Genomic DNA, 25,337 nt, shown 5'->3' on the forward strand with positions numbered 1-25,337 from the left:
GTGTGGTATACGTGCCTCCCATCCTAGAGCAGACCCTTGCGGGAAACAAACATGACTTGTTTTGCCCATCGTTGTCAACAATCTACACCGACTTGTTGCTTGCTATTCTCGGTGCTCATAAACCTCCAGCGGTGGCCAGGACATGGATCGTGGAACAATCACTTCTCCTGGACCAGATACCCCTCGCAGTCAGATCGTCCTGCAGCCCCATCTGGTATCGATTGCGGCAAGACACATTTTCGCCCGACGCGATGCTGTAATAGACTAGCCGCGCCGGTTAATGAAGAACAAGAATGGTCAAGACTGTAGCTTGATGCGGTAGTGTGTGATTTGTGTACAGTCAGTAGCGTCACGTTACTTTTCTGGTTGCTTATGCCCCAAGACCCCAACACGTCGGCGTCCTACGAGTAAGCCGCCGTGAGCTGGACGAGGAAGTCGTTAAACCACGCTTGGCCACGAATCCTTCGCTGTATGCTACCTATTCGGTCGACAATATGCTAGTTCGCCTGGCCATGGTCACGGCCAATCAAGGCCAAGAAGTGATTCGAGTTCGCAAGGTAATATGCATTGTCGGTCGTGGTCTGCGCCGCCCTCCGATGAATCTATCACACGACGAGCTCGCTCGGTCGAAACAGGGTCTTTTCGGTGATCCGACAGTATCCCTAGCTGTGAATATTCACTCCAATTGCTCGTGTACTTGCCGCAACAACAGAAGGAAGTCATGCCATCCGCTGTCCTTGTCTGGTGGTCCTCCTGCCACCCTTCCATCTTGCTCTTCGCTCGAGCGCTCAACCAAGAGCATGGCTGCCCCTCAATTGCAAGACTCTATGTGCTCGGCAAACTGAAGCAACAGCGGCAGATTAATACATTCCCATCCCGTGTATCCACAACCAAACCCAGTTGACAGGGGGACAAAAGGAAGAGTGTGAAGACTGTATTATAGATGTGCTGTCCTGCAGCCCGAAGGTTGTTTGTTGCAGAACGCTCACGCACAAAAATGAAAAGGAAAACGAGGGAAAGATGATCTGCTGCGCAGGAAACGCTGAGGTGGTATCTCCGAGACACATGAACTGAATCCCAATCCAACACTGGAACGCCCTGCTGTCTTTTCTGCACAGAAACTCGCTCGAGATGGAGAAGAAAGAGAGTGGTCGCCGGACGTCATTGCACTGCGTGCTCCGAGGACATGTTTGTATGGTGTGATTGTTCTTGAGGAATCCGCTCGCGTGAGTCTATCGTCGCGTTGCATCCATATTGCCCGTGAGCTCGGCCACGCGTGCCTTGATTCGTGCAACTCGTGATTCAATTGCTGTTGCCCCTGTCAGTCACCATCGAGAACCCCATCTTCGCGAGACTTACTCTCTTCTCCACTGGTCTCACCATCATCAGTTCGTGTCTCGGTCCGACTGCGTGAAGTCTGCTCCTCCGATTGTCTTGCTGCCCGCTCGGCTGCATTTCGTCGGATTTGCGCCCACCGATCAGTGGGACTGACCTGTTGTGTCAGAACCGGCTCCTCCTCGTCATCCATCGAACTCTCAGTTTGCTGGAAAGATCGACCAGAATTCAAGCTGATAGGGCCATGTCGAGGCTCCTCGCCCGGCGTCAAGAACTCTTCCCTCGGAGGTGTATCGACTGGGGCAAAGGCTGGCTGATCAACCAGAGGTCCCTGATCAAACGTCGAGAATTCCCGATCGGCGTGCTCCCGCTCATTGGTGTCCACTCGAGAGAGTTGGTCATATTCTTCGTCGCGACGGGTCCGAGGTGGTGCAGATGCTTGATCTACGTACTCTTCGTGCTCCTTACGTGGTTCAGGAGTGACTTCCCTCTGCACCGACGTTGCCATTTGAGGGACTGGCTCAGGTTCCTCCTCCATCACTGCTGCTGGCTGGTTCTTGACAGTTGCAAGTCGATGGAAATGTCCGGGACTCAAGGGAGGTGAGACCGGACCCTCCGCAGGAAGGGGAGGCTTTCCCTCCAGAGCCCGTCTGGCAGCGATGACGGCAGGGTCTTCACTGGTTTGAGCGGGCGACAAAGGAGGATCTGAGGGCCTCGAGTCCCGCGATTTAGATCGTTTGGTTCCAAATAGCCGTCGAATCCCACTCGACTTTTGTACAGGAGGTGGTCCGGTTGGAGTCTTGCCCCTTGGCTTCCTCTGCTCTGGTGGAGATCGACGCTGCTGGTCCAACGACTTGCGGAGCTTCTGCGGCTGCGGTTTAGCAGATGGAGCCTGTACGGTTTCTGGCGTTGCTGGCGGTAATGGTACTTCTGCCGCCTCGACCGGAGCGTTGATCTCGACTGGAACCGTTGGTTCAACAGGAATCGGGGCAGGATCCACGACTACCGGTGGTGGCGCTGGTGTAGTTTGCTCTGCAGACTGCGACCTTTCGACAAGCGCCGGACGCGACGAATTTACAGCAGGTGGTGCGGGCAGATCCTTGTTCTTGCTGACCACTGAGAGAGTGGAAGTCGACCTGCTGATCCCCAGGTTGTTGTTGGGCAGCGTCAACATCTCACGAGAGCCCTTACCAGCAAGCGAGTCGCCCAGATACTTAGCCCGGATCGCCTTCTTGTCGTACTGGCTGGCCCATTGCAGTGCTGGCGAAGCCTCGTCCTTGATAAGCGGACCGATGGTGAATATACTGTTCGTCTTCGATGCCGCTATTGGTTCTTGAGTACGTCCACGGCGGGTCGCCAGAGCAGCTTTCTCTTCCCTCTCCTCGACCTCTTTCCTTCTAGTAAGCTCGGCGGCAGCTTGTTGGATCTTCGCGTGTTGATCTGGCGCCAAGGTCGCTCGGTTGTTCGTCGTGAGGTGGGGTTCTGGAGACAGAGGGCTCTTCTTAGAGCCAGATCCTCGTCGCGTTATTCGCCCGCGCTTGGTCGTAAATCCGAGGAATGTCTTCTTTTTCTCCGCAATATATGCTCCAGCGGCGGGCTCTGGGGCGGCTCCTTTCACTTGCTCCTCCATAACCATCCATTTGTCAAACTGGAATTTGGTCTCAATCAAGGCGCATCGGCCAAACACGGCTTTCCTTGAAGTTGGTTCTTCTGGAGCAAGACTACTGATCCAGACCCACCAGAAAGAATCATCCACATTGACCTTTGCAATGCTTGCCAATTCGCCGGGGTCGAGATTTTGCTGCATGTCAAGGTTTCTCCGATGTGATTGCGAGCTTTGGCCTCTAGGCGCATCCGTGTTGATGGGAGGTAGTATCTTGTCAGGCGGAAGCAGGATAGGTGCCGGAGCCTTGTTGCCGTGCTCGTCTGCAAATCCAGACGACAAGAAATCTGCCCAGGAGGGAGTGGTTGGTCGAGCCAAATCTTGATAGCCTCGTCCTCTAGTCGTGGCAGCCAGCGGTTTCGTCGACACAAGCCTGCGGCCCAGCAGTCCATCATCGTCGTCCTCGTCATCATCAAGAGCGCTGCCAAAACCTACGTCCTCGAAGCGCGACCATGAAGGATCCGTTAAGCTCGTGGATGTTTTCGCGTTCGAGACGTGTGACTGGTTGGCGGATGATATGGCCTTCAGCACACGACGGCATTCATCTGTAAGAGCCTGGACTGGATCATCGTAGTTTGCAAACTGTTGTAGACCTTGATCATCATCTCTGTATTCGAAGTTCCTGGCCCGTCGTAGCAGAGCATATGGAGTTGGTGAGACCACATCAACAATCATAACAACCTTGGTGGTATCGTTGGAGAGAAGCGCATTCTTGGGAGGGTACGTGACCGAGTCGAGAAGTTGCTGGAGCGACCTAGGAAGGGTCAAGATTCCACTTGATTTCCCAGCGCCAGGAGACATGGATCGAAGGTAGGCGAAGAAGAGATGAGATGTCGCGTCCGCCGCACTGCGAACGTCAGCGATTTGACAGGTCGTCGGAAGGGAGGGGTATACAGTACCTTGACCAGGACTGATATCCAGATTCGAAGCCTTTGCCGGCGTCATAGTGTTCGAATGCCCACCACCCAGCATATCTGGAGAGTTTGTGGCCTCCTAGTCCATTAGCCTTGCCATGTGCAGCGATTGCAGCAAGCAGGTCGAAAAAGTCTTTGATGATCTGAAGCCGAGCGGGCGAGTCAACTCCGATGGGCACAAAAGTACTGAAAGCGTCGCGCGCAAATCCCGAGTCTGGATCGTCAGCACTGTATGGCTTTCTAGGCCGGGCACCGTCATACCTTTCTCTCCCACTCTAAACCCCTCGTAGACCTCCCACGTCACCACACCACCAGGGAGGCGAGCCCAACACCATTTCATCACACTGATTATGACCTAAGCACTTTGGTGAGCGCAGTCCAACATGTCCACGAAAGCTCAAGCTTACCATGACTTCGGTCATGCGGAGCTCATTCTCCAATGATGAGCCCCGCAAAGGCTCGCGGTCGTGAGGCGGGAGAAAGAAGTTGCGCACATATGTTCTGGCGGCAGAAGGATCCGACGACGGACGAAATGGTAAGAGTAGGAAGGGGACATCGAGCGCTACTTGAGGTGAGCATTGAGCCGACATTCTCGACAGGGCGGAGGCCGACCTCTTGACTTCAACTCGGCTGTACACAGATGCAACAGCTCCGCGACCTCCTCTGGGTCGACCCTCGTGCGCACCCAAGCGTCCGACCATTGAGGCTTCTTGTGACTCTCTCCGTTCGCAACGGGGGCAGCATTTTTCTTGACTTGGCCTTCCCTGGACTTAAACACCTTCGAGAAGAACGGCATGATCTGGGACTGAGGTGTCAGATGAGGAAGACGGTACGTCTGATGTTCTTTCGCATCGGCACAAAAACCCAAGACTGATTTTTCGTTTCCGAGACCGTGACAAGTAGTAGTCGTTGCGCAACCTTGAGCTGCGCGCTCCGGCGACAATGAAGGCGACGGGAGAAGCTGATCAGGTGGACGGCGGTGCTCGCAGTCGGGCAGGGTGCATATGCAAGTCTGGAAGTGCGTAATTTCAGGGGTTTATCGGCATTGGATGAACTAGCGAGTGGTAACTCGAGGGCCGGGAGAGACGGGTGAGGTTCAAAATTTGGAATCCAACAGGACAAGCGAACGTAGAGAAAGAATATTAGGGTGACGAGGTCTTCATGCGCTGGTCCGCGACACGAACGGCTGAGAGATTGTCGGTGGGCAATTGGTTCAATGAATAGCGAAATGGTAAAAAACGTGGGCCGGTAAGAGTCAAGAAGTGAATGGGTGAAGTGGCAGCCTGGTCGGCAGAGAGGCGTCCCTTTTTTGCTAAAAACAAGAAGCGAAACAGAAAGTGAAGAATGTGTGATAAGGTCAAGGATAGGAGGAGGTGATAGTGCAGTGAGGCACTGAGGATGGGATTGAAGCCTCTCGGGCGTTGCAGCGCGACGTGTCGTGCCGTAACTTGAAAACGCCGTTTGGGAGCGAGAATCCGGTTAGCTGGCCCGCCCACTCTTAGGCTAGTGCCATCAACGATACAGGGACCGTCCTTAGGCGGAAGAGCCACCTGCCTGCCCGGCCGGGACAGCTTCAGGCTTGCAAATCTTGGGCGGTGGAGTGGTCGTGAGTGGTGCATTACCTCAACCTGATCCTCATCTGCTCCTCATCTGCTCCTCAAACGCCAATGAGACACTATTTCCAGCCACTGATCAACGCCGCATTATGCGTGTCCTAGACCGGGTCTCTAGCCCAGCGCCCAAGACACTTGTTCGGGTTAGGGCCGTAGGCTATTGCTCCATTCTGGCGGTCCTCATTTGCTTCGGATCATGGCGATCGTGGTGAGGTCTTAAATCTTTCCAGATCAGCAGCGATGAGCTCCATGAAATCGAGGCTGCGAAAATAGCCAGGCGACATCTGATCGGAGTCAGTGTTCACTATTCAGCACTCCGACGTGCCCGACCGTTCTCCAAAGCCCACGAGCGATGCAAGTGCCGGACTGCGAGCCACGAATGCCGTCGCAATAAGGGTGCTGCTCGTGCTAGACTGGAGCCGCAAGAGGTGGGACCGTCCGCGGCTGCTGAGATTGACTTGTGCCTCTGTGCTGCACATTGGTCCGAGAGTAAGGATGTCCTCAACCAGTCTCAATCGCGATAAAAGCCTTGCTGAGATACTTATACTCCTATGTGCCTCTACAGGTTCATGCACATGTCCTGAATTTGTGTCTCCTTGCTTCAATAACACGAGGCGGCTGGAATGCCGGCAATTTCGTGTCTGCGGCTGGCTACCTCGGACGGGGTTCATCAGGCTGGATCACAACCTCTCGTTATCCTGGCGCACCGAACATGTACCACAAGGGCCCTGTGGCGTTCTCCAACGGCGTGCCGACCTCTCAGCCTGGCTTCAGGGTCACCCAAGTGGCCCTTTGATATGGAGTCCGAAAGAGTTTACCGCAACTTGGCCTGAGCTCCAAAGTTGTCGGCAGCAAATGTCAAAGTTCAAGTCATGACGTAACGAGGCTCACATCCCACAGCTGGGTGACAGTACAAAGAAGCTCGACAACCATCACCGTCACTTCAACGCTCAAAGAACACCGCCGCAGGTGAATTTATGTTGAGGATATTGCTTCTTAGCCCGTCTTTTTACAAGTCTCCTTCCAGACTCGTGCAACCATTCACAAGCAACTCTTTCAAGATGGTCAAAAGCAAGGATGAAGTCATCCAGTGAGCAACCGGGAAACCGCGTGGCACGGATGTTGGAAGCTAAGGGAAGCAGAGATTTCAACAACACTGTCAACATGACAGCCGAAGAGTTAGAGCAATGGCTCAAGGGACCTGGCAGTCAAGAGTCGGGCTGGTCGAAAGACGACGGCTCAGGAGAGAGCATTGGCCATGAAAGGTGAGCAGGGTCACCTGGCTTCGACCATCGCGTGAATTTGCGCTTTCGTTGTGTGTCATGTTGCTGTAGTACTGATGCGCGGTGACTGACTGTCTCGATAGTGGAAGGAAGATCGTTGAGATTCTGAAGAAGAACCCCCACAAGGATCCGTCCCAATATGATGAGGAAGATATAGCGCATATGAGAAAAGTTGCCGCCTATAACAAGCGCCATCTTGCGCAAGAGGAAAAGGCCAAACAAGACACGAATAGCAACTCGTATAAGAGCCTGAAGAACTGGGGACATGATGCGCAGAAATCGTAATCTCCATCGAGCTTGCATGATATAAGTCAATCTTGTCCAACTAGAGGTCAACTTTTCCCAGCTGCTCTCGCAGACCAGCCATGCCGTCCGATGATGGTCTTCAAGTTTCGGGTGGGAAGATGAAATCTTTGACGAGTGTAGATCCCGCATATTCAGGATTGAGCATAACGCAGTTGAGGAAGTACTCCAGGCCTTCGCGCCTCTTGTCGAGAAATTTAGGTCGGAACTTGTAGATGGCGCTTTTCGGAGGAAGAGGAGGTAGCGATGACTTGGTCGCTTGAGGGAAGGCTTTCATCAACTTTGCACGCAGCTCATCGAACTCGGAATACCGCTTTCGAATAGTCATGGGCCCTCCATCCAGCGTCTGGACGCGGCAGTTGAATACAACATAAGCGCCGGCGCCGAGGGGATTGCCTCGGACAATGACATATTCATCAATGGTGATGGATTTGGCCCAAAGAGCGGCCCTGCTGGCTTCACGGGATAGAGTATGGTCTTCGAGTGTTATAGGAGGTGGACGGAGGGCAGCCAACTCATCAAAAGATGACTCTCTGCTGGGTTTCCAGTACGGCGGGGGAAGAGGCGTGGGACGAGACTGGTCACCAGCCGCATCCAGAGAATTTTGACTCCATTGCTCCGGACCCAGTTCGGCTTTCGCAATGGAACTGGGGTCGTCCATGCATGTGCTCAATGCACGAGGCCCCAAGTAGAGGCCAGATCGGGTCAAATCCAGCTGTCGTTCTGCATGGACGATGTCTTTTCATGCAAGGTGGGATGTCCCGCCACGCAAAAATGCAGAGAGACGCAAGTGAGGTGACAAAGTTCGAGAAGATGTTTCAGAAAGGAAGGGAAAAGTCCGAAGGACCCGCGAGCTAGCAGAGATAGACCATGCCACCAGCGCACGTCAACTGCATCGAGAAAAGCGGCGCCTGTAGCGCCATCTTTTGTTGACCGCTAGCCTTGTTCAGGAGCGGGCCTGCAAGTCATCTGAGGGAGTGGTGAGAAGTGATCTTGCAATCAGCGAGTCATTGTGCGGCTCGAGAACTCCTCCCGAAAGTCCAGCTGCTGGCCTTCTGCCTCTTGGGAGACACTATATCAGTGCCGCGGGCTGGAGAAGCGTCGTCCTCCCTCCTCCGCCTTTTTCCAACAGCAGCTCATTCCGGTGTTGTGGACCCGGTGTGCATGTTCGTGCGGTCAGAGCGTCAAGTGACCATCCATTGGGTGATGGATTGCGTGTGAGGGAGCCTGAGAGCCGCCACCATTGGACCGACAACAACCTTGCAGGTGACATTCTTGACAGCTCCGCAAACACCACGGACTTTTTCGACCTTGGAGGACGCACGCCCGAGACAAGTCAACCTCCCTCACTGATCGTGCATGCGGTCGCAAGTGCCAGCCATTCAGATCTCAGGTCTTCACATGCAGCAAACAGTGGCAATGGGCTAGAATCTTGATCCTGCATCCACTGGGGACTTTCCGAGTGGCGGGGAATTGGCATCTCGCCTGGAGAGTCTGGGTAACTTACCTTAATCAACACCAACCCAAAGCGGCCGCGGTGGATGCTAGGGGGTCCGCCCTTTTATATCAAGCCCAAGGACGCCCTTGGTTGCGATGGCCGCTGACCACTCGCTCAACTTTCAAGCAACGACTCGCTTTGTTCCTTTCATACACTCGCTATCTCTTTTTATTTTACAGTAACGAGCAAGAAGCATATTTCTTTGACTTCGTACAGCTTCGTTGATACGTATATCCTGTTGTCCATCACCAAATACAACCCGTAACCAACATGCGATACTTCCTCCTTGCTGCTGCTGTAGCAGCTTTTGCTCGAGTGGCCGTCACTCAGACGATTGATCCCAACTCCGTGCCCATATCAACGAGGCGTAAGTACCGCTCGCTCATCCAGTCGCCTGGGCCCATAGCGCTAACACCTGGCTAGAGGCGTGGTGCAACTCGCAGATAGCCCAATGTCCCCTTATCTGTCTGCAAGAAGCTGGCAATTCCGCGGGCACTTATGCAAACACCTGCGATGCCGCTTCCCTCACCTACTCCTGTATCTGTTCCAACGGATTGTCTCCCAACTCCTCCGAGTACTCTCAAACCCTGCCGTATTACATCTGCACGCAATATAATACGAATTGCCAGCTGGGCTGTGGTAATGACAACACTTGTGCGGCTGCGTGCGTGCAGGACCACCCATGTGGTGCTCTTAATCCCACAAGAGTCAACACAAGCACCATCACAACGATGCCAGCAACCTCTACGACAGACGGGGCGGCGGCCTCGACAGCCTCAGATGGGAGCGTTGTTTACACTGGCTTTGGTGGTGGCGCGGCCGCTACCACAAGCGATGCGTCAGGCAACAACGGGTCTTCTGGGAGCTCTGCTGCCTCGAGGCTGATCATCAACGTTGGTGAGATGTATGGACTGGCAGTTGTTGCTGCAGGAATTTTCTTCGGCTTCAGCGTAATGCTCTAGGACGCTGTCTTGTGGTGGACGCAGGGCGCCCTTCCGGCTCTAAAAGTTTGTCGATGATAGCTTTGGCACTGGCGCTGGCACGGATGATTTGGGTTGGGATTCGCGACATCCTCGCATACGAAGCAGTCGCATGTTGGGATAAGAGGTCGCCATTAGCGAGCCTCAGTCGGTATAATAGTAATGCTTGCTCTGAATGGTTGCCCCAGACAACGCGTGTTTTTCAACGTGCCGAAGTTAGCCCGGCGAACCAATTGCGTCTGCCTCGCGTTGAGCTCCAATTCAATGTCGCGTCCCCTGCCCGCTCCAAATACAGAATTACATGCCTCGACGATGAGCCCGTCCAAGAATATCAGTAAGCAACAATAACCCTATGATGGCCGCCTACGCCTCCCCCAGTCCAGCAGCCTTAGCTGTCGATCTCAGTAAATCTCGTCGACCGCTCCGGGCCAGCACGCGACCAGCTGCGCAGCGCGCTCCAGCAATGCCAGAACTCCTAGCAACACACAAGAAGCCGCACCTTGATCGAAGTTTCACGGGGGACAGCTCTGATGACGAAGATCTTGCGCCCATCAAACTAAGTGCCGAGGCGCAAGCCATATTAGGGGAGGACGAACAGCAGCTTGAAGCTGAGAAAGAGAACATCGTCCCAAGCGTTCACCCTACAACGTCATCCACCTCGACTGGCCGGCGAAGGCAAAGCAAAGGAACACCTCTGGAGGCGCTTAAATCCTCAAGTCCGCCGCAGCAAAGAGATGGAAGTCCAGCTCCTCGGGTCATCCGTGTCACCTCCAGTGTCCGTCCTGGGGCACCAGGAGTACTGGGCAGAGACGGATCGTTCATGTACAAGATTCACGAAAAGTCAACAACACGACCGCAAACAACACGCCAAGAGTCAGAGACTCCAGGTCCGCCGGTCCGCCGCATCCGCATAAGTAATGGTAGACGAGTGTCGAGGTCACCACCTTCCGATCCAGCACCGCAGCCGCAGGAGGAAGCTCAGGCTGAAGATGCGCCATATACGTCGAAACGATCGACCAGCCCAAGATCTGGGGCTTCGCGGGCCAGCCTGGAGGAGCACAATTTTGCGATGCCGTCTACAGTTACACGTTCCCGAAAAGGGGATGAAAATGGTGCACATAGCACAATGCGGGTCCGACGCCTAGGGGGAGCATTGCTGAACAAGCCTGTAAGGAGAGGGATGGTGCGCCGCCACAGCGATGATGACGATGCCAACATGGAAGATCATCCTGGTGCGGCGACACCGGAGATGGAGGTTGGGCGTCGAGCACCTGAACCAGATCTACAAGACTTACCCGACGATTTGCTTGCACTCCAAGGTAGCCCACAGCCGATCAAGCCAACACGCACGTCACCAAGAACGGCATCTCCCATTCAAGTGGACGTGCAGACTGCATTCGATCGTCCCCAATCAAGACCAGGTTCATCGCTTCGCACGCAGCCGACACCTCCCGTACCCGGTTCTCATCCTTCTCTAAAGTCTTCGAGCTCTCAAAACAGACCTGTGTTCAAGATTCCACCGCTGCCATCCCTTTCAGCGCAGGACCAAGAGAATGACCCACCTCCAACCTTCCGACGGACAAAACCCTCTGCTGCAATACTGGACATCCACGAAGACGGAGGGGACCCAGATCGGAAAGCCCCTGAGCCCGCACCCATGCCGATATCTCCCTCTCGCCAACCTCTGGCTCCTCGGTCGAACAATACACCTCACCGGCCGGCGCCAGCACCGCCTCCAAAAATGTCCATCCTCGACGCTGCAACCTCGAATGCCGGCTCCCGCAACAAGAAATCCGTCCACTACGTTCTCAACGGCAAAACGTACCGTCGCCTCGACTGTATCGGTCGAGGCGGGTCCTCGCGAGTCTTCCGCATCATGGCCGAGAACTACAAGATCTTCGCGCTGAAACGGGTCAACCTCGAAGAAGCCGACATGGCGGCCATTGCGGGCTACAAGGGCGAGATCGACCTGTTGAAAAAGTTGGAGAACGTCGACAGAGTCATCAGATTGTACGACTACGAGGTCAACGAGGAAAAGGGCGTCCTCAACGTCATGATGGAGCTCGGCGAGACGGATTTCAACAAGATGCTCAACGAGCAACTGAAGGCCGAAAATGCAAGGCTAGACATCACATTCACGCGGCATTACTGGAAGGAGATGCTGGAGTGCGTGCAAGCCGTGCATGACCACGACATTGTACACTCGGATCTCAAGCCTGCAAACTTCCTCCTGGTCAAAGGCCAGCTGAAACTCATCGACTTTGGCATCGCCAATGCGATACAGGAAAACACTGTCAACGTCCACCGCGAGAACCAAATCGGCACGCCGAACTACATGTCTCCCGAGTCGCTCGTCGCGGTAGGCGCGACACAAGGCCAAGGAGGCCTGCCAGGCGCGAAAGTCCTCAAGCTAGGGAAACCTTCTGACGTATGGAGTCTGGGCTGTATCTTGTATCAGATGACGTACGGACAGCCGCCGTTCGCGCACATCCAGAAACAGTTCGAGCGCATCATGTCCATCCCGAACCCGAAGGTGGAGATTCAGTTCCCCAGCACCGGTATCGGTGGGAGTGTCGTCCCGTTCGGGCTCATCAAGACGTTAAAGCGATGTCTGACGAGGGAGCAGTCCCTCCGGCCGACGATCCGCGAACTACTCTCTGCGACGGACCCGTTCTTGAACCCCGTGGCCATTTCTCCCGAAATGCTAGGCCGCGTTATCGGGAATGTGGTTGGATACTGTCGGCGCAGGGAGGAAGCCTTGAAAGCAAAAGGGGAGATGCAGTGTCAGGTCGGCGAGGATGGCAAGGAGGCCAGTTGTTTGCCTTCTGATGGCGAGATGGTCGGCTGGCCGGGCGCATTCTACGAGAAGTTGAGACAAGCGAATTTGGAGGGCACGGCGTGGTAAATTCGCACATCGTGGATGGGTGGGCAGGCACTCCGGGAAAAACAAAAGCAAGTCGGTGAATGTGTCGAGACAGGAAGAGGAGCGTTTTGGATATCGGTATTATCTCCTTCCTCCCTTGCTGATCAAGTCGCCTATGCTGTTTGGCTGTCAGAGCGCTAGCGGAGACTCCATGCGCCATGCAGTTCTGGATAGACACCGCAGAGCCGTCAACTAGTTGGATACCCACTGTAGTTGTGGTGGTGGTGTGAGCCTTCCCATCCACACGGGCCGTGTACTCTGTATAGAAACGAACGGACAAACGGACCAAAGAACGAAGGAGACGGAGACGGAGTCCCGCCAACGAACTATACAGTATATAATTTATGAAGGAACGATCGTGTCGTGTGTTAAGCCATCCCGGCATTACGCATTGTGCATTGCGAGTATGAAGCATGAAGTATGAAGTATGAAGCGTGCAGTAGGCAAGGAGCTAAGGGGGACTCGGGTACTCTACTGTAACGTGTGGCTACAGGACATGCTCTACAGTCACAGAGGGCAGGCATCAAAAGCAGAGAAGTCAAGCAGGCAGACGCGACGGCCGCGGCGTCCAAGCGAGCGAGTTCTACAGGATATGGTTCGTCGTATACCCACTGCACGCACTGTACTTCGCATTATCGTGTATTATGTTGAACTGTCGTGAGGTTTCATGGCAAACAGGTATGCCTCTCTGCGGCGGCAGGCCCTGCCTCTCTCACCGTCAACTACCCTACGTCTTAAGGGACCGGTGCGATGGCTGCAGCTGAGATGGTTTTTGTTGTCCTGTCTATGAAGTGTACGGTAGATTCCAGCGACGGCAAGGCCACGGGTAGCTCAAATCACAAGCTGGGTTTATATACGGACCTAGATATATGTGTGTTAGCGTATAGATAGATAGCTGGAGAACTACTCAAGGAGAACTACTCAAGGAGTTCCAGATGAGGGCTTCTACGGACGTACAGTATCTGTGGACAGATGAGACGACCGTGTTCAGCTGCTAATTATACATATGGTTACATCCCTTCCAATGTTTGGTTATGTTCCTGCGCGGCCGAGAAGAGTACAGGTATGTTCAATCGAGATGAATGCCCTTGTGCCTGTGCCTGCGCTTGTGCAACATTGCGACATGCGACATGCGCCATAACTTCGTCTCCAACAGCGTGATATCTACTGTAGGACCCTGTGCTATGCTCTCCTCTATGCTCTATCCAACGACTGGGCTAGACACATCTCATAGTAGATGCCCTTCTGGAGCTGCAACTCCGCGTGGGTGCCACGCTCGGCGATGTGCCCATTGGCAATCACAAAGATCATGTCCGCGTGACGGATGGTCGACAAGCGATGGGCCACCGCGATGGTGGTCCTGCTTATGGCTGCCTCGTCCAACGCCGTCTGTACAAGCCGCTCGGATTGTGTGTCCAGCGCGGATGTCGCCTCGTCGAGTAGAAGGAGCTTGGGATCTCGGATCAGGGCTCTGGCAATGGCGATGCGCTGTCGTTGGCCTCCTGAAAACTGCATTCCTCGCGACCCACATGGGGTGTCGAACCCTTCGGGAAGGGAAGTCACAAAGTCCAGGGCGTTGGCTTTACGGCATGCTTCTTTGACTTGCTCGTCGGATGGCTCAAAGTCGAGACCTAGCGAGACGTTCTCGCGCACCGAGCCCGAATACAGCGTCGGTTCCTGCTGCACGAGCGACATGTGTGCACGGTACAGTCGAGGTGACATGGCGGCAATGTCCTCGTGGGAGAGGCAGATCCGCCCGCTGGTGGGGTCGTAGAAGCGTTCGAGCAAGGCGACGAGCGTTGACTTGCCACAGCCCGAAGCGCCGACAAATGCTACGAATTGTCCGGTCTCGATGCTCATTGTGATGCCCCGGATGACGCGCGACGCTTGTCGCTGTCGGTAGCGGAACTCCACATCCTCGAGATCGACCGGTCCATCGGCTGCGGGTCCGTGATCCTTATTGTCTTCCGTCTCCGCGATGGTCGGCTTCAACGTTCTCAGCCAGAGAATGTAGTTTGCCGCGCCTTGGGCCCTGGTGATGGACGTTGTGTATCCGAAGAACTGGCCTGCAGCCTGGCCAGCGAACAGGACCCCGATGAAGATTGTGTAAAATTGCGCGGTAGTATACTCCCCCGATGCGAGCAGTCGACTGCCATACCAGAACCCGAGTGCCATGGCCAGAAATTCGATGGACTGTGACAGCGCGAAGAAGAACATGGTCCATATCAATGCCCGGGTCGACTTCAGCACGATGTTGCTGAGCATGTTTGAGTATTCTTCGAGCACATGAGCCTCTAGTGTCAACGACGCGACCGTTCGAATGGCAGAGACAGCCTCATTGGCTAGTCCAGCACTCTCTGCGAACCTGTCGCCAATTTGACGGTCGAGTTGCATTTCCAGCCGGATGCGGATGTAACCTGCGAGGAGCAGCGGGGGCAATGCGCCGAAGACGACGACCAGGCCCAGTTTCCATCCGTAGGCCAGTGCAAGCGCACTGCTCGATACCACATTGACCAAGACATTCGCGATGAGAGGAACATTGGTTGAAACCAACTCCTGCAGCTGAGTCGGCAGTGTTGAGAGCCTCGAAGTCAGCGCCCCTGATGTGTTTTCTGGAACATCGAAGAATTCGATATCTTGGTCGAGGACCCGTTCGAACATTTCCGACCGAACACGGTGCGTGACCGTCTGTGAGATGAGATTGCAAGTCCACCCAATGGTGAAATAGGCGGCCAGATTGGCCAGTGCGAGAACGAAGAACATCAACGCATAAAAGTCGGCCCGGTCACGAGCATTTTCGCCTGTCAGTTGGAAGACCGTCAGCGCCTTCGAGAAGAGGACGGCTTGCGCGGGAAACGTTCCTCCGCCGATGAGACAAGCAATGACCTGCAGAAAGAAGCACCAGTACAGGGGCTTTTGCTCATAGAACATAATGAGAATGCATCTGAGGAGAGAGTAGTTAAGGGTTCCCACAGGCTTTTGCTGCTTCTCTGCATCGTCGCCTACAGAGGTGGCGGCAGTGGCGATCCGGTGCAGAGCTGGTTGATCGACGGACTCCTCTAAGACCTGCTTTTCGGCGGGATACATCTCAGACGGTTCGCCATGGGCTGTCCCAAGGTCTTGAGCTCGGACTAGAGCCGTGTATCGGCCGTCCAAGTCGATCAATTCTTGGTGAGTCCCCTGCTCAACAATCCTCCCGGAAGACATGACCGCAATGCTGTCGGCTGCCTTCACCGTTGCCAGTTTGTGTGCGATGACCAGGGTTGTCCGATTCTTTGACACCCGACTAAGAGCATCCTGTACAACTTTCTCTGCTTTGGGGTCGAGTGCGCTGGTGGCTTCGTCAAGAAGTAGGATCTTCGGGTTGGATATAATGCTGCGGGCGATGGCGATACGTTGTCGTTGACCGCCACTCAGAGTCCCGGCTCGTTCGCCCACTTCGGTGTCGTAGCCCTGGGGTAAGTCGTTGATGAAGCCGTCGGCGTTACTTGCCTTGCAAGCTTCGCGAACCAACTCCATCTGTTTCTCGTGAGGGAGCTGGCGCTGGGAATCAACAAAGCCCTTGGCGACATTCTCAAAAACAGTGCCGCGGAACAGTATCGGCTCCTGTTGAACAAGGCGAATTTGGCTTCTCAGCCACTTGACATTGTATTCCTCCAGATCTCGGCCATCGAGCAGAATACGACCGGAAGCCGGTAGATACCACCGTTCCAACAGGCCAACGAGGGTACTTTTGCCTGAGCCCGAGGCTCCCACCAAAGCGGTAGTTTTACCCGCAGGGATGGTTATGTTGAACCCTTGCAGAACCCGCGCAGCTGGCCGTGACGGATACGCGAATTCCAGATCGTGGATCTCGATATGTCCTTCGCATGATGAAGGTGTTGCGCCAGACGGGTCGAGAGGGTCTAAAAGTGAGGGTTTGTCGACGACGCTGAACAGTTCGGAAGCAGCTGATGAGGCATTGGTGATGGCCTCGATTTGTGGCGCAATGCTCGAGATCGACGTCGCGGCAATGGTCACTGAGAGCACGACGGTAAAGACTGCGCCTACACTGTCGACCTCACCACTCTGATACATCCTGAAGCCCTGCCAGAACGAGAGGGCGGTTGCCGAATACACACAAAAGAACTGTGTCGAGAAAAGTACGCCCCAGTTGGGGGATTTTTTGTTGCCTTCTTTGTGAGCTTCCGCCAGGAATGTATCATACCGCTGCACCATCTTCTTCTGGGCATAGAATGCGTGAACTGTGCGGATCGACGACAAAGCCTCTTCCGCAAGCACGGCAGCTCGGGAGTAGATGCGGAGGATTCGGGCCTCCTGGACTGCGTCGATCGCAATGCAGGTCCCCGTGATGAGGAATATTGCGGGTATGACGGTCATTGTAATGAGACCCAGCTTCCATTGTGCAGCCAGGGCCACGATGAAGGAAGCGACAAACGTGGACAGGCCCTGAATGACAAAGACGAGCTTCTCGGCGATGCCTGATTGGATCTTGTTCCCGTTGGTGGTGACTTGCGTGGCTGTGGCGCCGTTGCTTTTGCTGTCGAAATGCCAGACTTCTTGCCGGAGCGTTGCTTCGAGAAATGCTTTCCGAAGGGTGCGAGTTGTCCTCGTTGCGGCGATGCTAACTGCTGCCGTGGCGATGTAGGTGGCAAAGAATCTGCCGATGAAGAGGTAGACGAACCACAGCACAAAGTGGTCGACATCGTCTCTGAATTGCGCTGGTGTCGAGGTCCCCGTAGCGAAGTTGTTGAATTTGGTGGTGAAAGTGCCGAAGACCAAGGACATCAATGGGAGGGCAGCACCAGAGGCGATGGCAGCCGAACATGCTACGGCATTGAGGGCCCAGTCGTACTTGTCGGCGTACTGAAAGACGCGGAAGTAGTCCTTGATGCTGCCCTCGCCCTTCTTCTTTTCCGTCTTGTCTCCGCCGGTTTGCTCGGAGCCATCTTGGGTTGACGTTGGCTTTTCGGGTTCTGTTGCCATGCGAGTTGTCAAGAAGCCCAGAACCTGCGAAATTGGGGGTATGAGACCTCTGGCAGGTTATGATTTCCGCACGCCTGTTGAAGGGATGAAGTGACTATGCTGGATGATTGAGAGAACGAGGGGAGACTCTGCAGAGGAGAGGGCGTACATCTCTGATATTGTCTCCCTGTGCAGGGGAGTAGCTTCACGGAGACTGCCATGGCGTTTCCGAGCTCTACTAGGCGTCGAGGCCGAGCCATGCCAACTTACTGCTGCCTGGTGCAAATGCTTGTACAGAGCAGTAGCCTCCACGAGAATACTGCCCGCAACCCAGAGGACCAGCGGCCAAGTATCTGTGGGCGTACCGGACTGCGCGAATCCGGACGGCAGCGTCTCTGATAGGACAAGAATACGGCGAGAGGAAATGGAAGACGTCAAAGGTCTTCTTGTCGGGGGAATTGCGACGCCGGCCAGCGGGCATCCGGGCCCGAGAATCCGGCCCGCCTCGGTTCCTCATAATGCTCCCTCGAGTCGTCCTTCTGCAAAGCCCGGTCTCTGAGCAGTATGTGACCCGTTGGGAAGAGCGGTTTCACGAGACGAGAGCAATGTCGGAGCCGCCAGAGCCTCGATCAGAAGTAGAAGCAAGCTCCGCGAGGGGCCCTGCGGTACGAGCTCCGCCCTCCGGCTGCGTCTGGGTCAATCGCTGACCTTTGCTAGTGTGATAACTGTAGGGTGCGCAAGGTATGCCGCCGGACAAAGGGCCTCGCAGGCGGCCGCGATGGATAACGGGCGTATCCAGGTACGCTGCGACAGGAAGACGCCGTGTTCGCATTGCCAGACGTCTCGCCTGCAATGTCGTACCGCAACGAGGATTGCGGAGAGGAGACAGCGAATCTCGGTCTCGGGACGATAGTAAGCAGACAAGGCCGCGCTCTCGACTGATCTCCCCGTCTAAGAGCTGGTGGCCTCAAGCGACCGACAGATAGAGGATGTGAACGACAGGCTCGCCAGCCTGGAACGAATGCTGGAGGATTTCGTCAACACCCAGACCGGCCGCAGCTCGAACGGCTCTCCGTCAGTTTCTTCCGGGGGCCGGACGCTGTCGACTCCTCGCGATAGCCAGCTGGTCTGGCGAGACCTGGATTACGAAGGCGATTCCTCCTTCTCTGCCCATTCGAAGGACATCACCCAAGTCATCGAGACGGGGTTGAAGACTTCGCCAGATGCCGACTCGATCGGAGACATTGCCGCCGTGGTTGCGACACTGAGGAGCGTCCTGAACGAGAAGCCCGCGTCCTTTGATGCGTCCGCGCCACTCCAGAATACCGTGAGAGACGTGGTGGACTATCCCGAGCTGAAGGACTTGACGCTGCCTCCCATGTCGGCGGTCCTCAGCCTCTTGAGATATGCGAAGAGTAGGCGACCATCCTTCCGTGTCCGTGTCCATGTCTTTTCGTTCAGTCCGACTGACCATGCACAGCACATCCCCTGAAGTATCTCAACGACGTCCCGAATCTGACTCTCCCCAAGCTCACCTCGCTCTGTCAGAAGGTCTACTTCCCGGCGGAAGAGTTTACCATCGCCACGTTCATCACCGTGCACGTGTGCCTCTTGAACCTGTTCAGAGAGCTGTCTCAGTCCGAACTTCGAGATCTGGACCTGTCAGGCGCCGAGCGGGATCGCACGGTGGCCATCTGTCTGAAGAATGCCGAGACTGCCATTCGGAACTTGAGACTCTACATGCAGCCCACGTACGAAAATATCGAAGCCTTGGTACAAGGGGTATGCACTGCACGGCTGCCATTTTGCTGCTCGCTTGCTAACAGTGTGTCCAGTCTACCTTGGCCATGGACTTATCCCAGGCATCCTTGGCGTGGACACTGATCACGTCGGCGACGCGAATGGCTCTGGATGCCGGCTACCACCGTCTGCCACCCTATACGGTGGCGCCCGAGGCGACGGAGAAACGACGTCTCTTCTGGTTCCTGTATTGCGTCGAACGGGGCATGGCGCTCAACCTGGGACGCACACCCTCCATCCCCGACTATGACATCCTGACCGACCGACCGAAATTCCCGGAGGAGGTCCACGGCGTGTGGGGATCCATGTTCAACAGCTGGTTCGACTTTGCCAAAGTCCAGGGCGACATCTACGATCAACTCTACAGCGCGCAGGCGCAGAAACAGTCCACGGAGGTCAAGGCGGAGCTGGCGCGGAAGCTGGCTGCCCGCCTCCAAGTGATCCGGAAGAGCTTCATGTTCGACGACAGTCAGCTGGCCGACGAGCCGTTCGGCGCCTTCCTCAAGGAAGGGCTCCTCTCGATCGAGATCGTCCAGTATTCCACCCTGTGCCTCGTGTACCGGATGATTCCACCCGCGCCATCCGCCGGCGGAGGAGGGGCGCCCGTCGCCCATCCACTCAAGTTCTGCGACGAGGCCATCGAGACGGCGAGGAAAGCATTGACGACGCACAACAAGGCGTGGACCATCCTGCACACGCGCTCCAAGGAGGAGTGGCGTATGTTCATCCACTGGACGCTCCTCTGGTGTCCCTTCATCCCGTACATCGTGCTGGTCGGCACCGTCATCGCGGACCGCAACGTCGACGACCTACGACTGCTCGAAAGGTGCGTCGACACCCTGCACAGCGCGGCCCAGCTGTCGGCCAGCGTGAGCAAACTCTACCGCGCGTGCCGCATCTTCTACCAGATCGCAAAGACCTACATGAGCCATCCGGCCGAGAGCCGCCCCCTTGCTGCAGCAGCGGCGCCAGACGGCCAATACGACGCCGCGACGGCGGCGGCGCGAGCCTCTGCCGTCGTCCCGTCAAACACGTCCCCGCAGGCACAATACACGACATACGCACCGGACTCGGCAAGCGACATCGATCTTCCGGACTTCCCGCTCTCCCACGAGGATTGGAACGGCATGCTCGACGAATGGGATCTGGGGCTCGGCGCCGAAAATGCCAGAGAAATGTCCGCCTTCTTTGAACAGTACCTGTCCGGCAGCAACGCTGGGGCGGCCACCAGGCCCGAATATATGCTACCGGGGAACATGCCATAGATGAGCAGATTCCTGGGTGATCGAGCAAGGGCGTCCAACTAATCGAGGGAGGATTATTCCAGGGTGATAAAGCAAGGGCGCCCAGCTAATCGAGGGAGGAGTGGTGTCCTCTTTGTGATTACTCAATGCTCCGTCCGCAATACTCAATGCGCGCAGGCTACCTAGCGGCTGACTATCCCGTGTTCATTGCGGAAACTCCACTTGTTAGGATACCAGATACTTCAATGGAGAGCAGATGATACGGTAACTCGTACATTATCCAAGCTGAAACCGAGTGAGGTACCTCGCTCAACTGTGGCTCACAGTAGTGCCCTTAGTATGGCACAGTATGCACGTCGAGTACTGGGCAGTATGAAAAACAGGACGATACATTTTCAGCCGTCCAAACAACTCCACTGGCAGGGTGGTTGACTCGGTTCAATTTTGTTCGTTCCCCGAACATAGAGATATAGATAGATGGGTATATATATGTACTCCCGGGCGGGTACCCATCCATCCATCCGTCAATCATAGACAATTCATACCTCGCTGAGCACATCTCATTTCAACATCCGTCCTGGCGGGTGAGTGCAATACATCACCATCCACCTCTCTGCCAATCCGTAATCCGTGATACGTAATGCCACCTCCTCGTACTGTATGACAAAAGCCTACGCATTACTCCTCACCTTGATCCCGACATTAAACCCGAGCGGTTTGCGCAGGAACCCTTCCCTGGTCTCCATCTCGCCGACGTGTTCATCACGGAACTCAAAGTTCCGAAACACGGTGCCGACCATGCATTTCAGCTCCATCTCGGCGACGTTGCGGCCGACGCAGGCGCGCGGGCCCGTCGAGAAAGGGATGAAAGCCTCCTTCTGGCGGGCCGTCAGACGGGCATCGCTCCACCGCTCGGGCACGAACTCGTCGGCATCATCGCCCCAGATCTCCTTGCTGTGGTGGATCGTGTACGAGGGCACGGACAGCACGGTGCCAGGCGGGAAGGTGTATCCGAGCAGCTCAAAGGGTTTCGGGTGCGGGTTCTCCGGCGACGGCAAGGGCGTCACCCGCGGCAGGCCCAGCGAGCTGGTCGAGTGGATGCGCATGGTTTCGTTGATGACCCAGCCGACGTACGGCAAATCCTTGACCTGCTCGTACTGCGGCACGCCCGTGGGGATGTGCGCGTCCAGCTCGGCCTGGAGCTTGGCGAGCACCCCCGGCGTGCGCACGACGTAGTACAGGATCGCGCACGCCGTGTTGCTGGTCGTGTCGCTGCCCGCGATCAGCTGCGTGAGCGCCTCGGCCGTGAGTTCTTCGCGGCCCAGTCGCTGGCCCTGCGCGTCCTTGCCCTCCATCAGCCGCGCGAGCAGGTCGACCCGGTCCGTGCTGGGGTTCTCGAGTCGTTGCTTGACCCGCGCGATCGCGATTCCGGCAAGGTTCTCCACGGCTTCGACGCCCTGGCTGAAGAACGGGTCGGGGAGGTATTTGGCGTAGGGTTTCAGGGCGGGGAGACAGCCCAGCGTGCCCGAGACTTCACCCCTCCGGTTGAGCACCTCGATGGCCGGCGCCGTCTGGGGCGGCGCGTCGGGCGATTTGCGGATCTCGGCAAAGTCCTTCTCGCGCTCCAGCATGCCGAACGGCTGCCCGAAGGCCAGGTCGCCGATGATGTCGAAGGCCAGGTAGTTGAACCAGTGCAGAGAGTCGATGCTGGCGTAGCCCGTCGACGGGTTGCTGCGGTTGGTGGCCAGGTCCCGCCATTTCCGCACAAAGAGCTCCAGGTTGCCGTGGATGTATTGCTCGAACTGCCCGATCGATTTGGCGCTGAAGGTGTGCGAGACGACTTTACGCTTGCGCGTGTGTTCGGCGCGGTCGCGCGTGTTGAACAGACCGCGGCGGATCGAGACAAAGGCGTCGTAGTATTCACTAGGTGGAGCGGAGTGTTAGTTTGCGTGAGAAGGGTGCTTCGAGAGAAATCTCTTTTCGGACGGGGGCTGGACGTGCTCGTTATGCTCACCTCTTCAGGAATCCGTTGCCGTGTCCGTAGATGGCGTTGATGGCGCTGTCGTCTGCTATCGAAACATGGTTGGGTTGGATTCGAACCACCTTGCCGTACTTCTTGTGCAGTGCGTCAACGGCCTTGTACCGCCGTCCCCTCCGGGCTTGGTACAGAAGCCATAAATTCGTCAGAGCAGCCGGCAGCGGGCCGGGCACTTTTAATAGACTCCAATTCCGGAGGTATGGAAGCACAAAGTAAAGAATGGGAACAAGCAAGAGCACCCATGGCGAGGCCAAAGTGCCCACGATGCTGTTCGACATCCTGGTGACCCCGATCTGCGACAGACCCCACTGGAAGAACGCTTTTGATGCAAAGGCGAGCGGACCGATATTTCGAGTCAAGACGAACTCAGGCAATAGCTGGTAGATGCTTATGCGTACACAGCAGCGGCGATGCGAGGTCAATATATAGATAAACACGGAGCTGACAGAGACGGGACGATATAAGGTCGAGATGCATTCTGCAAGCACCGCAAGCGAGGAGAAATCCGTACTGGTGCCGCGACGGACGTGCCCAGGGCGGTGGGCCTACGAGTGCGCGGTGATGCTCGACGGAACAGGCTGGCAGGTGTCGGAAGTTGAAGACGGGAAGTGAAGAGGAGCAATAGCAAGGCGCTGATTAGCTCTCCAGATCATCCTTTCTTAGCTAAGGGTGCGCCAGGCTTCCAGGCTGCGCATACCCCGCCATCCGCATTACCGGCCCAATCCGCCACTGGTTGCAAACTGTTCATGCGACCATCGGCCTTCGACAAAGACCTCGATGGGCAGCCACAAGGAAGGAAGGGGCTAGCAGGTCGTTGGCGCCGGGAGCCGAGCTGGCTTTTTGCGTGGGGAGAGGCCATCGACGCCTGGCTACTCGTAGGGATTCCATCATCCGAAAACGCATCCTGCAACCACCAATCGCTGCGGCTCACAGCTCATCATTGCCCCAGATTTCGGATGCGAGGTTCGGCGATCGGGCGCGAGCATGGATGTGACGGCTCGATGGGAGAAAAGACCCCGTCCGCATACGCTCTGCAAGCCATTGCGAATATACCGCGTTTGATAGCCTTCATAATCCCGAGGCTCGCCCGCCTTCGCCAAATCTTTACTGACGTTTCTCATACGGTTCCATCAGGATATCGGCTCCTCGGTTTGAGGTAGTCCTCAGGTCGGCAAATACTGTCAGATGGACGTGGTACGTGAGGCTGACAGCGGCTGGGCCTTGCGAGCCGCAGTTACGCCATGTGCATCAAGCAATACGTACCTGAGCTCGCATCTAGGGAATGGGGCCCCAGTTCATCCATGAACCATGTGTTCTGAGACAAGCTCCTGCGTAATATATGAGTCAGCCCGCATTTCAGGCGAACAGCACACACGTTTCACACGTCCTGCTTACCGGAAAGCTCTCACTGATACCGGCAGCCACGCGCTCCACATCCTCCACGAGTCCTTGCACCATTTGATCCCACTCACGGAGATCGCGGACGGGACCCTTCAGCTCAACGCCCGGCACGGTCTCGAAATTGATGACTCCGGCTATCTGATCAATCTGCCCTCGCAATCTGCCCTGTTCCACCATTCTTGCAGCGTAATCTTGGGCTATTTCAGCAGCAGACTGATTCATACTGTCCCTGAGACCCAGCAGCCGAGCAAGAGAAGCAGTGGTGATGTTCGCGTAGAGGAGGCTGGTGGCCCGCAGGTTGTGCTCAATTACGGCCGTGCTCAAGACGGTGCCGCCATCGGCAGTTTTGGCAAGTTGATGAGGAGCCAACGTAGAGGCGAAGGATTCCACTTCACCTGGCGACAGGAGGCGATCCAAGAACATGTTCTCCAGAATACGGTATTGCGGCGTCTCCGGCGACCGCTCATCCTTGTACAGTTTTGCCAGGACTCGGCTGCGCTGAGGTCCTGCGGGGGCGAGGATGGCTGTCTTGATCGCGGCAGAGAGAATCATGCGTCGCTCTGCCTCATCGATCATGGTGTTATATGACACGCTGAGATACTCGGCCGAGGCATTCAGGAAATCCCTCCGGGAATCCAAGATGCGGGCCTGGGACAATTGGTAGTGCAGTCGCAGGTCAGGAGCGTCCTTCAAGATTTGAGCTGCAGCCGCCGAGTTCTTGATCTTGTTCAAACCCGTCTCCGCCGCCACGGTGTCGTCTTCTTCCAAGTAGCAACGTACGATGCGGATCCAGAGTTCGACCTTGAACCGATCGGAAACCTGTCGCTGGGTGGTGTCCAAATGGATCCCCTGCAGAGCCTTCGCAGCCGCCGTATAATCCCCTTCTGCCTCATAGCCGTCCGCTAGTATCTCTCTGACTCTTGCATCCTGCTCCTCATACGAAGCCGACTGAGACTGTAGGGCTTCAGTGATGTGTGACCCCACCTGGACTTTAACCTCAGCTGGTGCCGATGCTAGACTTTCGATGAGGTTGGCCACGAGAGGACGAATGGCGATGATACCGAGAGACGAAGTAAATAGCGAGTCAAAGTAGGCTGTCAAGTTTGCGGCGTGTTCTTCAGGCTCACGGGACGGCGAGTGAGTTAACTGGCGAAGCAGGTCAGTGTATGCCTGTGTCTTGTCTGCATTCGAGCGGTTTGCGATGGAAGCCAGAGTCCCAGTGAGCTGGGGAGAAGCCATTGCTAGATCACTTTAGTCAGGAGTCATAGGTAAGTCGTTACTATTGTACAGAGGACCATGTTGTCTGCTGGTCTCCTTCGGATTGATTCACTTGTCACGTGTCCATGAATATTTTACGGTGGAACGCTGAGTCACGGC

The 25,337-nt window shown here is 55.8% G+C and overlaps 9 protein-coding genes across 9 annotated transcripts; 4 read left to right on the plus strand and 5 right to left on the minus strand.

Annotated features, from left to right (window-relative positions):
* Positions 1–1,232: 1,232 nt before the first annotated feature.
* On the minus strand, positions 1,233–4,708 carry G647_03031 (uncharacterized protein; the record flags this gene model as incomplete). The annotated part of the gene is made up of 6 exons (XM_008727377.1): positions 1,233–1,309; positions 1,360–3,845; positions 3,898–4,126; positions 4,174–4,267; positions 4,320–4,474; positions 4,525–4,708. 6 exons carry the CDS (start codon positions 4,706–4,708, stop codon positions 1,233–1,235), a joined length of 3,225 nt encoding a protein of 1,074 aa, XP_008725599.1.
* A 1,981-nt stretch (positions 4,709–6,689) lies between these two features.
* On the plus strand, positions 6,690–7,093 carry G647_03032 (uncharacterized protein; the record flags this gene model as incomplete). Its single annotated transcript, XM_008727378.1, has 2 exons — positions 6,690–6,790; positions 6,892–7,093. The coding sequence occupies 2 exons, from the start codon at positions 6,690–6,692 to the stop codon at positions 7,091–7,093; spliced, it is 303 nt and encodes a 100-aa protein (XP_008725600.1).
* A 100-nt stretch (positions 7,094–7,193) lies between these two features.
* On the minus strand, positions 7,194–7,772 carry G647_03033 (uncharacterized protein; the record flags this gene model as incomplete). The annotated part of the gene is made up of 1 exon (XM_008727379.1): positions 7,194–7,772. One exon carries the CDS (start codon positions 7,770–7,772, stop codon positions 7,194–7,196), a length of 579 nt encoding a protein of 192 aa, XP_008725601.1.
* A 1,107-nt stretch (positions 7,773–8,879) lies between these two features.
* Positions 8,880–9,571, plus strand: G647_03034 (uncharacterized protein; the record flags this gene model as incomplete). Its single annotated transcript, XM_008727380.1, has 2 exons — positions 8,880–8,976; positions 9,033–9,571. The coding sequence occupies 2 exons, from the start codon at positions 8,880–8,882 to the stop codon at positions 9,569–9,571; spliced, it is 636 nt and encodes a 211-aa protein (XP_008725602.1).
* Positions 9,572–10,052: 481 nt separating this feature from the next.
* On the plus strand, positions 10,053–12,494 carry G647_03035 (uncharacterized protein; the record flags this gene model as incomplete). The annotated part of the gene is made up of 1 exon (XM_008727381.1): positions 10,053–12,494. One exon carries the CDS (start codon positions 10,053–10,055, stop codon positions 12,492–12,494), a length of 2,442 nt encoding a protein of 813 aa, XP_008725603.1.
* Positions 12,495–13,706: 1,212 nt separating this feature from the next.
* On the minus strand, positions 13,707–17,498 carry G647_03036 (uncharacterized protein; the record flags this gene model as incomplete). Its single annotated transcript, XM_008727382.1, has 1 exon — positions 13,707–17,498. The coding sequence occupies one exon, from the start codon at positions 17,496–17,498 to the stop codon at positions 13,707–13,709; it is 3,792 nt and encodes a 1,263-aa protein (XP_008725604.1).
* Positions 17,499–18,082: 584 nt separating this feature from the next.
* Positions 18,083–20,542, plus strand: G647_03037 (uncharacterized protein; the record flags this gene model as incomplete). Its single annotated transcript, XM_008727383.1, has 6 exons — positions 18,083–18,142; positions 18,209–18,218; positions 18,277–18,389; positions 18,460–18,892; positions 18,958–19,259; positions 19,313–20,542. The coding sequence occupies 6 exons, from the start codon at positions 18,083–18,085 to the stop codon at positions 20,540–20,542; spliced, it is 2,148 nt and encodes a 715-aa protein (XP_008725605.1).
* Positions 20,543–21,192: 650 nt separating this feature from the next.
* G647_03038 (uncharacterized protein) lies at positions 21,193–22,837 on the minus strand (the record flags this gene model as incomplete). Its single annotated transcript, XM_008727384.1, has 2 exons — positions 21,193–22,444; positions 22,536–22,837. The coding sequence occupies 2 exons, from the start codon at positions 22,835–22,837 to the stop codon at positions 21,193–21,195; spliced, it is 1,554 nt and encodes a 517-aa protein (XP_008725606.1).
* Positions 22,838–23,915: 1,078 nt separating this feature from the next.
* Positions 23,916–25,199, minus strand: G647_03039 (uncharacterized protein; the record flags this gene model as incomplete). Its single annotated transcript, XM_008727385.1, has 1 exon — positions 23,916–25,199. The coding sequence occupies one exon, from the start codon at positions 25,197–25,199 to the stop codon at positions 23,916–23,918; it is 1,284 nt and encodes a 427-aa protein (XP_008725607.1).
* Between the last annotated feature and the right edge of the window lie 138 nt (positions 25,200–25,337).

This window comes from Cladophialophora carrionii (genome assembly GCF_000365165.1).
Source record: "Cladophialophora carrionii CBS 160.54 unplaced genomic scaffold supercont1.2, whole genome shotgun sequence".
NCBI classification, from domain to species: Eukaryota; Fungi; Ascomycota; class Eurotiomycetes; order Chaetothyriales; family Herpotrichiellaceae; genus Cladophialophora; species Cladophialophora carrionii.